The sequence below is a fragment of the Arachis hypogaea genome, chromosome 13 (assembly GCF_003086295.3).
Source record: "Arachis hypogaea cultivar Tifrunner chromosome 13, arahy.Tifrunner.gnm2.J5K5, whole genome shotgun sequence".
Classification (NCBI taxonomy): Eukaryota; Viridiplantae; Streptophyta; class Magnoliopsida; order Fabales; family Fabaceae; genus Arachis; species Arachis hypogaea.
The window spans coordinates 73,500,578-73,514,998 of record NC_092048.1 but is presented as its reverse complement, the minus strand read 5'-3'; the positions used below and the strand labels follow the sequence as shown (position 1 = coordinate 73,514,998).

The 14,421-nt window shown below is 33.9% G+C and overlaps 1 protein-coding gene across 2 annotated transcripts; it reads right to left on the bottom strand.

Annotated features, from left to right (window-relative positions):
• Nucleotides 1–2,185: 2,185 nt before the first annotated feature.
• LOC112732295 (uncharacterized) lies at nt 2,186–14,105 on the bottom strand. 2 transcript variants are annotated; one of them, XM_072212042.1, is made up of 5 exons: nt 13,480–14,105; nt 11,234–11,314; nt 7,801–8,133; nt 6,964–7,082; nt 2,186–2,607 (listed from the first exon to the last, which is right to left on the bottom strand). In XM_072212042.1, exons 3-5 carry the CDS (start codon nt 7,907–7,909, stop codon nt 2,572–2,574), a joined length of 264 nt encoding a protein of 87 aa, XP_072068143.1. In that variant the 5' UTR covers nt 7,910–8,133; nt 11,234–11,314; nt 13,480–14,105; the 3' UTR covers nt 2,186–2,571. The 2 variants fall into 2 exon arrangements, with proteins under 2 accessions (XP_072068143.1, XP_072068144.1); XM_072212043.1 differs by having other exon boundaries at nt 7,801–8,129; nt 13,480–13,949.
• Between the last annotated feature and the right edge of the window lie 316 nt (nt 14,106–14,421).

Below are 14,421 nucleotides of genomic sequence, written 5' to 3'. Positions count from 1 at the left end.
TACACTTGCCGGTTAGTTTGTGTGGAATCGATTTTCCCTCATCACATGCATCATACTTGTTTGCACATATTTGTTTGTGAGTGTGTTTTCTGTAATTATGCGTGTGCTAAATAACTGTTTGAATTCTATGTTCTATAATTGTTGAATTAGATGGTACTTTGTTGACTATTATTGCAGACCAAGTATATATAAAATGAACTTAACTTTTAACCCCAATCCTACTAAAAACTCCCCAATTCTTATCCCCTATTTCCACCCCCTTTCAGCTACGGGTGCGAAGGTTTAGTGTGGAGTTTCAGGAGCACAGAAGATTATGTTTACGAGTTGAGTTCTTAGATTTTTTTTTTTTCTCGTCGTTTACTGTTTGGTTTTTTAGAGGAGTAGGACTTGGATTTGAGAATTTTTGAATAAGTATATGTATATATTGCTATGTGAAACAAAGACATATGCTACATCATCGAGGACGATACCCATGAATATGGATTATTTTCATCTACAACAACTTCACCTTCCACAATCTCATTGCCCGTATCTTCGGCATTCCTCCTTTTGGCACCTTTCCTTTTTCCCTTACCCTTCACCTTTACTTTACCCTTTCCCATTTTTTTCCTTCTTAACTATACTACACCCTCAAAACAGAGAACAAGAAGAAACAGAATAAGAACACAGTAAGGTTACTCACGTTTTCTACTTATCTTTCGTTTTTTTCCTCCTTCGAAAAAATGCAATAACACCAGAGGTGGCAAAGCAGGTCAACACTTTATCAAACCAATTGTTTCTTCGAAAAAGTAACTTCCCAGCAACATAAACAAACGATTCCGATTTAAAGACCCTTGAGATACCAGAGCATATAGAGTTGTGGACTGTTGATTCAAAACCCACTGCACATGATCTAAAAACATGGTCATAATGGCCTCCTCGGTAACTACAACGGTAACAGTAAAACATTTATTTTTATCCTTATTATTTCTTCTCATTGATTCTATCCCATTCATTTATCTTAATTATTTTTATTCTTATTTTTATTTATTTTTTAAATAAAATTTCAAACTAAAAACAATACAAACATTTTTGCAAAAGGCCACATTGAGCTCGGAGGCTACCCTCATCTCCATCCAACCAATTTATAGGCCAATAAAAAAAAGCTCAACCTATTTTATTGAAAAAATATCACAGGTTAAGTTTGGGGGTTGTAACCTATTATTTATAAATTCAAATTGAGCCTACCTATAAATTAGAACCACAATGAACGTTCATAACAAACCGCATAAAATTTGAATAAAACAAACACGTGCTAAAATTGTACTTTTCTTTCTTAACGGGCTTATCCTATAAGGTCTAATATCACTCAAGAGCAGTTACCACATAGTTAGGCTAATATCTTCGGCAGCTTTGAGAATACCAATAACCGTCTATATAACACAACCTTATAAATACAAAATTCATTATACATGTAAGGTATGTTAATCACTCTAAATACTATCTTTATCTTCTTATACTCATTCTGACTTGAGCGTTAGAGTGTTTTTACAGGTGTCCACCGCCATCATTCTTGAAAAGCCGACGTACGAGACAAGCTATACTTTGAACCGGTAATCTACACAGGAACAGAACCCATTTCATAATACATCGTTAATTTTCGATGGTATAAAAAAGCATCGTACCCAACGTATTCTCACAATTTACATATACGTAAAGAGGATAAATATATACCCAAAATGCTTTCAAGACATTTACGTAAAATTTTCAAATAATTTAAATATGTAAACTACACAAGCTTTTATTTACGGGCTTTGTTTCGTGAATAGCGGAATCATGGTTTTTAACCTTTTACAAGTTTAAATTTGACATACCCTTGATGCTATAATGGTTTGAGAAGTTGCCTTTTTTTTTTTTTGTGCTGTTTCAGATAAATGTGGAAAATGAGCCTGCTTCATTCGAAATGAGTCATGAGGGTATTAACCAATGAACAATAAGAATTGAAAGTCGTGTTGTGAGCTTGTTTTGCTTGAGTGAGCATTCTAAGTTGCAAGGAAATAACATCTGGCCCTGGCTTTTACAGGTGTAGCTTTGGATTAGTTGATGACCAAGTTACATGTATTTTACCCTTGGGAAATCATTGTTCTATCCTCATCATTTTTTTCCCCAAAAAAATAAAAAATAAAAAATAAAAAGAAACAGGAGATTTCTTTTGTCAAAAGTAGATTTGAGATTGAATAACTTTGTGAATATAATTTCATATATCAGCTAACTTTGACTACCATGATAAATGAGTTGTTAACATTTCTAACATACTCAAGAAAGCTGAAGCATACAATTTAAAAGCAGACCTAAAATATATAAAACTGAATTATCTCCAAAACAGATTGCAGGAAAATGTGATTCCGTACAACAATCAAATCTCATATACTATTACTACCCCCTTCAATCAGCAGAGGCTGCACAACTACAGGGTCATCAAGGAGATCCTAAAATGATGGCCATTCATGCATTTGCTGGGGCAGGTGCATTAATAGTCTAGTATTCTAGAGAGGACCATAAAATGGGCAACATGTTCCTGTATCACTTACTTTACATTCTTGCATTTCGGACGATGCACATGAAAACCTTCACATAGAACATAAATAAACATCATACAAAGGAAGCAAGCAAAAATGACAGAAAAGGAAAAAAAAAATATAACATTACTCTCCTAACAAGTAACAATTAAGCCAATACTTTGGGTAGAAACATATATCATTTATAGGTTTGCTATCATACTGATGTTAAAAAGGAAGGGTGATAAATCCCAAAATAAAATAAAATAAAATGTAAAATAATAAAAAAAATCTTTGAATTGTATAACAAAAATATTTAATGACAAATGACATTATTCTTCATCATACCTATCGTGTCTTTTTTACGCGTTTGGAGGGCCGCACTGTATCCTTTCTTGGATCCTCCAGTGGCTTTAAGTAAATTGAAAGGCATTGAAACAGAACAAATACAAGCAAATAGAATAAATCATTATGTTGATTTATGGACAGACTCATAACATGCAAAGATAAGCCATTTGTTACTGACAATGATGCAATGTGAGCATTCATTCCACAGAATATTAAATGGACCATAGTCACCATACCCACATCTTCTTTAAGTTTCTAAGTAATTATAAAAAGGATACTTAAAAACGGAAACTGAACCATAAACACATGCATTTATCATAATGCACTTCAATCCTTCTCTTACAACACCCCATGGGAAGCAGTCGGTAAATTTACTAATCCATCCAAAATAACAAGAACAACCTACTAAGCATTTTCCCACTAAGTGAAGTCAACCAAAGGGATCAACGAACATTGTAGTGTCCTATCATAAACCATATTGATAACAAATAATTTACATCTAGATATCTTAACCTCTAGCTTTAGGGCTACCCTTCATCAAATCTTTTTACCGTGTATTCTAGTATTCTACATATCCTTTGTACATGAGTATAACAGCTTGGCAAATTTCTACTATCTTTTCAAGAATAGATACTATTTATCTACGCAACATTTATCTCATTGGCATTTTACCATCAAATATTTAATTTTGTACAACAACGCAATTTTAATAGTTGGACAACAATTTGTCCTGCTAAATTTTGAGCAGTATTTTTCTATTACTAAATAAAACCTGAAACATTCATCCATTTTATCCAAACATCAAATATTTTCTTTTGGAAGATCTTCACATTACCAAAATAAACCTACAAGAAAATGATGCCCTCAATATGTCTCAATCAAAGGTCTTCACTGGGGAAGCAGAAGCCCTTTTAAAGGAAGCTATTCAGGAACAAATGGAAATCTTTACTCTAGGAACAAGTAGAAAAAAATTGATTAAAAATTTAATTTCTTTCTAATTCAACTTTCAAATTAAAATTTATATTATTATTCTGATTCTTTCATGTTTAATATCTTTTCTTTGAATAAATAATATAATAAATTAATTATATTAGATATTCTATATTTATATTAATTCTCAAAGGATAAGTAGTTCTTGTTCAATTCAAATCATTCAAAATCTTTTTTTTTATCTTTTATTTTAGTTTTTAGAAATATAGAAATTCTATTCTATTTAGAGTTATATTTATAATATATAAATATAAAATACATAATGCAAATTATTTGCATTCAATAGGATTTAAACCTATACCAAAGAAAAGTTCACCATCGTTGATCCACTTTATATTTGCTAAGCCATCATTTTCAATATCATTCTGTTCTAATTCTTCCAATATTAGTTCCTCTTTGTCCTTAATTTACTCTTCTTTGGCTCTATCCAGTAAGGTTTTCTATTCCCTTAATTAAGTCTCCAATGGATGATTCATGCATATTAAATCAACTATTTGGCTTTATTATTCATTTTTAAAACAAAAAACAAAAAGACACTATTAATAAAGAATCTCCCATCTATTCTCATTTACTTTTCTCCATCCGATATTACTTCGATTGAAGTTTGGAAGGGCCTTGGAGAGAAAGGCATCATTTGGTTAACCAAACTTTTTAAAGAGATTTTAAGGTCAGAAAATGCCAGATGAGTGGAGAAAGTGCACCTTCCTACAATTCTACCTATCTACAAGAATAAAGGGGATATACAGTGTTGCAAAAACTATAGAGGGATTAAGCTCATGAGTTATACCATGAAGTTATGAGAAATGATAATAGAACAGATGTTGAAACAAGAAACACAAGTAACAAAGAACCAATTTGATTTTATGCCAGACAAATCTACCACTAAAGCTACATACCTGTTAAGAAGAATAATGGAAATATATCGTAGTAATAAAAGGGATCTACATATGGTGTTTATTGATTTGAAAAAAGCATACGATAGGATGCCAAGGGAGGCCTTATGAAAGATTTTGGAAAAGAAAAGAGTAAGGATCACATATTTTCGTACAATTAAAAACATGTATGATGAGACTACAACTAGCATGAAGACTCAAGGTGGTATGACAGAGGAATTTTCTATTGGTATAGGTTGCACCAGAGATTATCCTTAAATCGATACCTTTAACATTAGTCTTAGTACTCATAGATCATATCCAAAAATCTGTCTCATGGTGCATACTTTTTGCCAATGATATCGTCCTTATGGTTGAGTCAAGGAAAGACGTAAATAAGAAGTTGGATTTATGTAGAGAAGATCTAGAAGTGCTTAGTCTGCGCATAAGCTGTAACAAGACGGAATAGAAGGAATGTAAGTCCGGCCGCCTAAGGAAAAACCCTAATACAGAGGTGAAGATTGAAAAAAACTCTCTACGAAAAATTAGAAGTTTTAAGTATCTTGGATGCATCGTACAGGAAAATGGAGAGATTGAACAAGATGTAAATCATAGGATCCAAACAGGTTGGTCAAAATGGCGAAGTGCTTCTGGTTTTATATGTGACAAAAGTGCCTTTAAAATTTAAAGATAAATTCTATCGCACTATTATCAGACTAGCTAGCTTTATGGTACAAAGTGTTAGGCGGCCAAAGGGGAGCACGAACATAAGTTAACTGTGACAGAGATGAAGATGTTGAGGTGGATGAATAGTCATACACGATTGGATAGAATAAAGAATGAAAATATAAGAGAGAGAGTTGGAATAGCACCTATTGTGAAAATGATAGTAAAATTGCGTCTCAGGTGGTTTGAACATGTGAGAAGAAGACTGATAGAGCACTCGGTCAATAGAGTGGATGATATGGAACATAAATAAGAGGGATGAAAGGCAGAGGAAGATCTAGGAAGACTATCCATGAAGTGGTCAAACGAGATCTGCATGTAAAAAGTCTCTCTATAGACATGATACACGATAGAGCTCAATGATATAGTTTGATCCATGTAGCCGATCCCACCTAGTGGAACAAGCCTTTGCTATTGTATCATCTTTAAGTCCATACTTTTTCACATTAATTTTGGAAGTACTCATAGAGCATGTCCAAGAGCTTGTGCCATGATGCATGCTTTTTGTCGATAATATCGTCCTTATGAGAGAGTCAAGAGAAGACCTAAATAAGAAGTTAGATTTATGGAGAGAAGCTCTAGAAGTACATGGTTTGTGCATAAGCCATAGCAAAACAGAATATATGGAATGTAAGTTCGCCTGCCAAAGGAAAAACCCTAATACAAAGGTGAAGATTGGAGAAAATATCCTACGAAAAGTTAAAAGTTTTAAGTACTTTGGATGCATCATACAGGATAATGAAGAGATTGAGCAAAATGTAAATCACATAATTCAAGCAAGTTGGTCAAAATAACGGAGTGCGTCTGGTTTTATGTGACAAAAAAAGTATCTTTAAAACTTAAAGGTAAATTCTATTGCACTGCTGGCACAGAGTGTTGAACGGCCAAAGGAAAGCACAAACATATGTTAAGTGTGGCAGAGACGAAGGTGTTGAGATGGATGAGTGGTCATACGCGATTGGATGAAATAAAGAATGAAGATATAAGAGAGAGAGTTGGAGTAACACATATTGTACAAAAGATGATAGAATTGCGTCTCAGGTGATTCGGATACGTGAGAAGAAGACCGATAGAGCACCCAATCAGAAGAATGGATGAGATGGAAGATGGACAAAGAGTGAAAGACAGAAGAAAACTTAGAAAGATCAAACAAAATTTACATGTAAACAGTCTCTTTGTAAACATGATACATAATAGAGCTCAATGGCTTTGTTTAATTCATATAGCTGACCCCACCTAATAAGACAAGACTTATTGTTGTTGTTGTTGTCACTTGATTGTTATATGAAAATATCATGAACATCAGAAATACAGGTAAGGAAGATGCTTGCCTAAAACTTAACACTTAAATGTCAAATATGCTTATTTTCCAAGTTCTAATTCCAAGGAATGTGAAAGCGTTTAGAAATTACCATAGCAAACAAAGTCTAAAGCGAGGTGCATACAATCAAAATAAATCTACAAATTGAAAAGACAAAGTTGTATCTAACCTCTTCCCATTCCCATTTTCTTTGAAGTTCCAAAAGTTCCTGACAGTATGCAAGACATTCTGCATGATATACACCGGCCAGGTCTTTTATCAACGCCTTCCTTTTGATGATACCAACCACTTCAAAAAAAAAAAAAAAAGTATCACAAATTAGTACCAACATTTTTTTTTTATTATATACCATCAACAACATTTCTAAATATTATAATGAACAAAATATCATTATTGAATTTATAATATATAAAATACATAACAAAAAATATAAGACAGCATCCATACAAACAGAACATCCTTGGTAACTATCCAATCAATTTGTTTCCTTTTCCCTTCATAGTGATGAACATGCATACCTACTTCAACCTAGCAAAGAGCAAAATCTCTTAACCCAGGCTATTACCCAACAACTACCAACAAAAAACTCAGCAGTATCATAAATGAATCACAACGGGTGAAACTCAATAACATAACCAAACTACATATTTCGATCCCTTAGTTGGACATTCGAACCCCAACTCTTCCCCAGGAAAACAAGTGTTACTACCCATTCACAAGGGAAGGCAGAAACATCTAAGTCCTTGTTGTCAACACACGATTGATAAACACTGGGAACTGAGGGTATACAAGCTCTTAACCTAAAACCTTTGCCCCCAAAATAGAACAGAAACTTAAACTGCCACACAAAAAAACAAAAAAAAACAGACAATGTTGCAATCTTTAGAACAAATCATCATGAAAGAAACCAACAAAGTCAGCATATCCCATCCCACAAGACAACTAGATTAAGATTGGAACAATAATAGCATAAAGCATATAAAAAGTGGAGAAAAAGAGAGAATACTTCGAGTGGGATCAAAGGAAGGAGGCAGAGGGGGTGGTGCAGGTGCAGAAGAAGGGGCAGCAGAAGGAGGGTTAAGATTAGGGTTAGGGTGGTTGTGTTGTTCGGCCATAGGTATTGGCAACTGCAAGTGGGAAGCCCCCGTCTGTGTGTGTCTCTGTTGTCCTCGTTCTCAGTGGCAACAGCTACGATGGTCAGTTATGCAACATCAATCAATTCAGTTTTCTTCCTAACAAGGTATAGTGACATTTGTCCACCCTCTCTTCTTGTCATATACCCACTTCAATGGCTTCCAAGTGGCATGCTCCTCTTGCTCCTGCGTCAATGCTTTCCTGGCTTTAAATAAATAAATATTCAGAACTAATTAAAAGTAGAGTGGGTGTAGTGATTGTAATTAACATGCTTTGTGGGTTTTGTTTTGTTTGGTTTGGGCATATATGCATGGCATATTGTGCACTCCATTCACATAAATTGGAGGTATACATGGTATTTCACAATGCTCTCCTTGCTTTATAAAAAATAATAATAAAAAAAAGGGAGAGAAATTTAGAACTAATTCAAAGTGCAGTGGGAGTACTGATTGCAGCCATGCTGAAAATTAACATGCTTTGTGTTGTTTGGTTTGGACATATAAACATGGCATGTTGTGCTCTCCAAACAAATGCATTACTTTTTTGGGGGGAAAAATTAACATAAATTGGAGGTATATTTCACAATGCATCAAGTATGGATGGTAGCTTTGTGCTACTGTTGAAGTGTTGATAAAAGACTAAAAAAAAAATTGCTTCATTGTTTACTTGCACATAAAGTAGTGCACACCTATGGTTCTATTACACCGTTTCAAGCAATGTTAGTGAACATTATAAATGTATTAACTGCCTCCGCCAACATATCTCCACAACGAAAAGACCATTTTGTAGAAAGTAATGCACACCTAAGGTTGGAAGTGAGGCAAGCTAAGCCGAGTTAGACCAAGCTCAAGCTCGACTAACAAAAATTAAGCTTGGCTCACGGCTCGACTCATTAACAATCGAGCCTATTTCGTAAGCTCAAACTCGGCTCAACAAAAGCTCACGAGCTGGCTCAAATAATAGAAACATAATCTATAATTCTATATCAATAAATTATAACTTATATATATTAAAAAAAAGATCAATTTTGTATATTATCTATCAATTATAAATTTTTTATTTATGACCTATATCAAAATTATATATAAAAAATGAATATAAAATTTTAAATAATTAAGAACATTAATATATGTGTAAAATTATATATTATATATATATATATATATATAATCGAGCCAACTCACGAGCTAATGAGCTGAACTTATCCAAACTCAAGCTCGGGTCATTTAATTTATGAGCTCAATTCAGGCTCAAACTCGGGTCACCAGCTCATGAGTTCAGCTTATCGAGCTATTAACGAGTTGAGCTTAAGCTGGCTCATGAACTGGCTTGACTCACTTCGTCTTATGGTTGTATGATAGTATCAAGCAATTTTAGTTTGCATTATAATTATACTACCTGCCACTACCTACATATCTCACCAGTGAACAAACCAATTTTAAAATCTGAAAATCTATAACAAATAATTATACGTTAATAATCATTACATTCACATAATTTATCTTTTATTGTTACACTAATTAATCGACAATTTTTAACTTCTAAAAGGAAAACCAAACGTGCTTATTTGCTTCAGGGGAAAAAAAAGGGGGCAAGGCTTCACTCCTTCAACTACTATCATCTATCATTAGCTATCTATCTATATAAATATAAGATGTTTACCAGTGCAGCAAGAAGAAGAATCTCTCAGTGGCATCTGGAGATAAAGTGGATGGCATTACAAAATGGTAGTCTAATTTCTTCCAATTCTTCACCAAATGCACAACCAAACTAATCGTAAGTCTCACTCACTTTGATTTCTTACTATTTATGCATATATACTTTTTAGTTCAAGATGAAAAGGCATTTTACTTTAAGCACATCTGATTCAGTTATTTATTAATAATGAAATGATGTTATGATCCTTTAAACTGCAAATTTATTTGGGTGTAGACTGTAGACAGTATTCCACTTCTCTATTTCAGTTTTAAATATAATACTCAAGTGTATATCCATCAAGAAAAAATTGTCTTCAGCAAGTCATAAGATGAGATGTAAGAAGAAACTAAATTATGTAAGATAATAACATATAGAATACCAAATCTATGAACATTTTACCATAGCAATTGATTACTTAGGATGGGATAAAGCAACTCCAATTATGCTAATATAAAACAAACATGCATAACCAGGAAATTCATTATTACAATCCAATCCAAACAAATATGTTAATATAACACAAACATGAAACCGTCATTCTCAAATCCTGATTCTTAATTTGACTTGATAAATAAATACTAGAAGAGAGTGCATAGAAATTAATGCAGAATTAATAAACATATATTAGAGAAAGGTAGATGGTATTTCATTAGTAATGTTCCATTGTCTATAAAGTGTGTATGATTCTTCTTAAACTATAGCTTGGGCAGCCAAACCAAAAATAATATTGTTATTTGCATTTATGCAATGCTTTTCACTGGTTAACACCCTCAATTTCATGAATCTATTTATCATTATGCTTTCTTGTATTTGAAATCTAACAATTTTGGTTAAATATTCAATACAAATTAGTTTATACCAGCTCTCCTATAAATTGAGCTAGGCAGTCCACTCTACTGAATTGCCAGACGGCTCTCTTTTTCTCACTCTCTCATTCACGTTGGGTTCAAAATTGTTTTTTCCCTCTCTTTTTCACTTCCTCAATCTTCTCTTGTATCTTAGTCAACTATAATGATTAGATTATATAACTTTTGACTAATATTGGTACTGAGTTCTTACAAAACTATTTGTTCAGATGTCATTGGTGAAGTGACTGGGTTTAGAGGAGCCCAAGCAATTTAAAACAAGCCATGATAGCGCTTGTTCAGTATGGTACACATATCTATCATTGTCAATCAAGTATCAATCAAGTAATAGATCGGATCTTCCCGATTGAGCTCAAGAGAAGCTGTAGCCTTATTGAGAGCTCCTTCCAGTCAAGAAAGAGTTAGCTTAAGCTTATGACCATCTGAATGACTAAACAAATACCAGCTAACTAACCGAAGGGTAACATGATCCTTATGAAGGGCAGAAGGTCTCAATGGGCTTTGGTGCTTCATTGCTTAGAAGGCTAATTTATTGACGAACATAGGTCAGTAATAGCCTACTTGAATGGAACCACATTCACATAGAGAAAAAAAAAAAGGAAGGTCTCTTGCTGTATCTCTAGAGTATACTGAGTAAGATCTGATCTAGATTTTTATCCAAATATGGTTATTCCAATTGATTTTTTATGAATGCCTAATATTTGTTTACTTATAATGCAGACACAATAGAATAAATTTCACCTTATTTGAAGACTTTGTGGATCATATCTTGCTTCGTTTTGACAAATATTAGGAACCAAATGCCTTATTGCAGTGCTGCAGCTGTTCAAAGCCAGGAAGTACAATAGTGAGATGCTATTATGGCACTTATATTTCATTCTAAATTACTGTAATAAGACACAATAAACACTTGTTGATGCCTGTTACTTTTATAGTTTTATTTGTTCTCTCTTTATTCTTTCAATGAAATATAAAATTAAAAATGCAGATAATTTTTGAAAGGTGTAAACATTTTTCATCATTTTAAAAAGGGAAATACTACTTTAGAAGTCTGCATATATCTAGATGATGTTTCATATACAGTAGCACCTAATGCTGAAAATAATGTTGGAAATACACAAACTAGAAAAACAAAATATAAGTATATCACTGCAGTTCCTTTTAGTCAAATAACCAAAGGTAAGGTAAGGTAAGTCCTTTCTTTTGATTCTTTTGTTTTTTCGGTTTTCTTTATTTTCATTTTTATTTTTGAGTCCGTCACAAATTCTTCTGTGTCAAGATGATCCATGTCAAGATGAAATACCCTTGTTGAAAAAGAACCTGCTAGCTTGCTGACTCAAAATTAATCAAACTAAGAAAAACACAACAAAGAAAACGGGTGGATGCTTATTTACATTGATCTAGCAAATAGACATTCATAAGATATAAATTAATAAAATTAGTTAATAACAAAAATCCTAAATTCTCAATCAAAGTCTATGTCGCAACTCTCAAGCCTCAAATCCAAAAGCATTATTAAAGTTTATCATCAATCATCCAAAATGCACAAAAACTTCTGAATATTTCTTAGGCAAGCATATTACCTATGCCTAATCAAAGTTCACTTACAGCAACACACTCATAGCAGCACCACCAATTTGATCAACAATCAGCAATAACAACTTTTTTATAGAAAATTTCCACTTACAGCAGCAGAACCAATAACACATTTACCAATGATAAAAATTAGAAGATAAGTAACAAAAAAAAAAACAGGGACAGATCGGCGGTAGAGGAGGCAGCTGCAGAGGAGAGGGGCGGAAAGGAGGCGGCGACGAAGCAGAAACACAAATTTTGTTTGAATGGTGATTGAGTTTTGAACGAAACAAGAGAAGGGATCGAGTCAGTGAGCAAGTGTGTGCATAGTTGTCAGAGCCAACCTGGTGATTGAACTGGTTAGGCTACTAGGTCACTAGGTCTCTGGTTCAACCAGTGGATAACTGGTTGAACCGGTTGACCTAATATTATTTAAATAAAAATATAAAATAGTCAAAAACTTAAAATTAAAATTTGAAATACAAGTTCAATTTTTCAAAGTCATGAACTAAAGTCACACAATGCATTAATTAACAAAAGTCTTGTTGAGACAAGAAGTTCAACAAAACAACAAAAGAAAAAACAAGTATGTATTCGAACATGTAAAAAGCTCACTCCTTGTTGATGAAGATAGACTTATGCCAGCTTGAAAGCTGGAATTGAAAAAATCTTAGCCATAAGCACTAAAAATAATAATCAAGGCACTGCACACTTGATTGATGAAAAGGGTGCTAACAGTCGAATTACTAATTTGGTTAATCTCAAACTGATTTGAAAGTTAAAATCAAAACGTTTTTATCTTTTATCTGCATATCTTTTTCAGTTCAAGAACACCCTGACAAAGTCAACTAAACAATTTAGTTCAAATTTGATATTTTCTAGAGAGGCTTTACACCAACCAAGTCCTATCTAACTATGATAAATATTACAAATAGAGCGACAGAGAATCCTCCCAACATTATTCTCTCAAAAGTTCAATCAGAAAACATAATAACATATAACTTGAACTTCAACGAACTGTGAATTCAGAACACTTTCCAATCAAAACCACTCAACAAATTCAAGTATGAAAGAGATCAAAGGAGCTAAAATCAATTCAACAATAAACAAAACCTAAGCATATTCATAGTCAGGAAAACCACGGCATGTTCATATTCATATTCATAAATAAATTCAAAAACCAATTCAACAATCAACAAAACCTCGTTCATAATCAGCAAAACAACTGCATATTCATATTCATAAACAAATTCATAATGCAATTCAATATTTCAACCACTGCCATATTCTAATCAGCATCATAAACCAATCAACAATGAAATTAACAGCAATAACATCAATGAATCAACTACTAAAAATTAATATAGCGTACAGAATATTAGAATAACTGGAAAAAAAATTAAAATGGTTACCTGTTGTTGCTGTTGTTGCAGAGGCAGAATCGATTTCGGAAGGTGGACGATGCACGGCAGGCAGCAACAACCACTGCGGCATGGACCACGAGGGACGAGCAGCAACAATCACCCAGAGACGGAGGAGAGGCGGAGGGAGGCGCGGCGAGACGCCAGCAGGAAGCAAAGCTCGAGCAGAGACGCGAGGAGGGAGAGTGGCGAGGGAGGCACGGCGACGACACAAACAGGAAGCGCAGCTCGAGCAGACGCGGAGGCGAGAGACGCCCGAGCAGCTGAGCTCAGACGGAGGAGAGAGGCCAGACACGAGCACACGACGCGGAGGATCCGGCAAGAGGCGCGGCAACGACGGCGAGCATGCAGTGGCGGTGAGCCGAGGTGAGCTCCCAACTCTGCCTGTGTGTGACTGTCTGTGGTGGTGCTTCAGAATCAGTTAGGGTTTTTTTTATTAATTGAAACGTCAAAACCACGTCGTTTGAGGTGGGGGTTTAAAAAAGATAAATACTGAACCGGCAGGGGTTTTGCAAACTCACAAGATCGATTTTTCAGTCCAACTATTCGAGTTGGTCCGGTTTTTTCAAACATGTGTGTTATGTACTTTTGTCGCTAGGATTCATCAAAGGATTTTTATAATGTAAAGATACTAATTTATACAGATATAGAGATAGAGATATTCCTTTAAGATTTATTTATTATTGACGCGTATACTCTTGTTGGTGGAAACTGGAAAGGAGACAGTTTGGCAGATTATTTCAGAGTTTGTCAGGACTAACTTGGGATTAATGAGCCATTTACAAAGATGTTGAGCCGGTTATGTGAAGCTGCTTTTTTAGTGTGAATGGGTCTTGTTTTAAAAATTTGCATGTAGTTTTGTTTTTGGGTATGTCTAAAATGATTACAACAATTGTATACTTATTAAATGCGCTATATTTATATAGATTATTA

Coding starts and splice junctions, on each gene's coding strand:
- LOC112732295 (XM_072212042.1), bottom strand. CDS start 7,909: ATGGCCGAACAACACAACCACCCTAACCCTAATCTTAACCCTCCTTCT. Junction 7,083..7,800: donor TTCCTTTGATCCCACTCGAA/GTATTCTCTCTT, acceptor TTTTTTTTGAAG/TGGTTGGTATCATCAAAAGG. Junction 2,608..6,963: donor GAAAATGGGAATGGGAAGAG/GTTAGATACAAC, acceptor TTCTATGTGAAG/GTTTTCATGTGCATCGTCCG.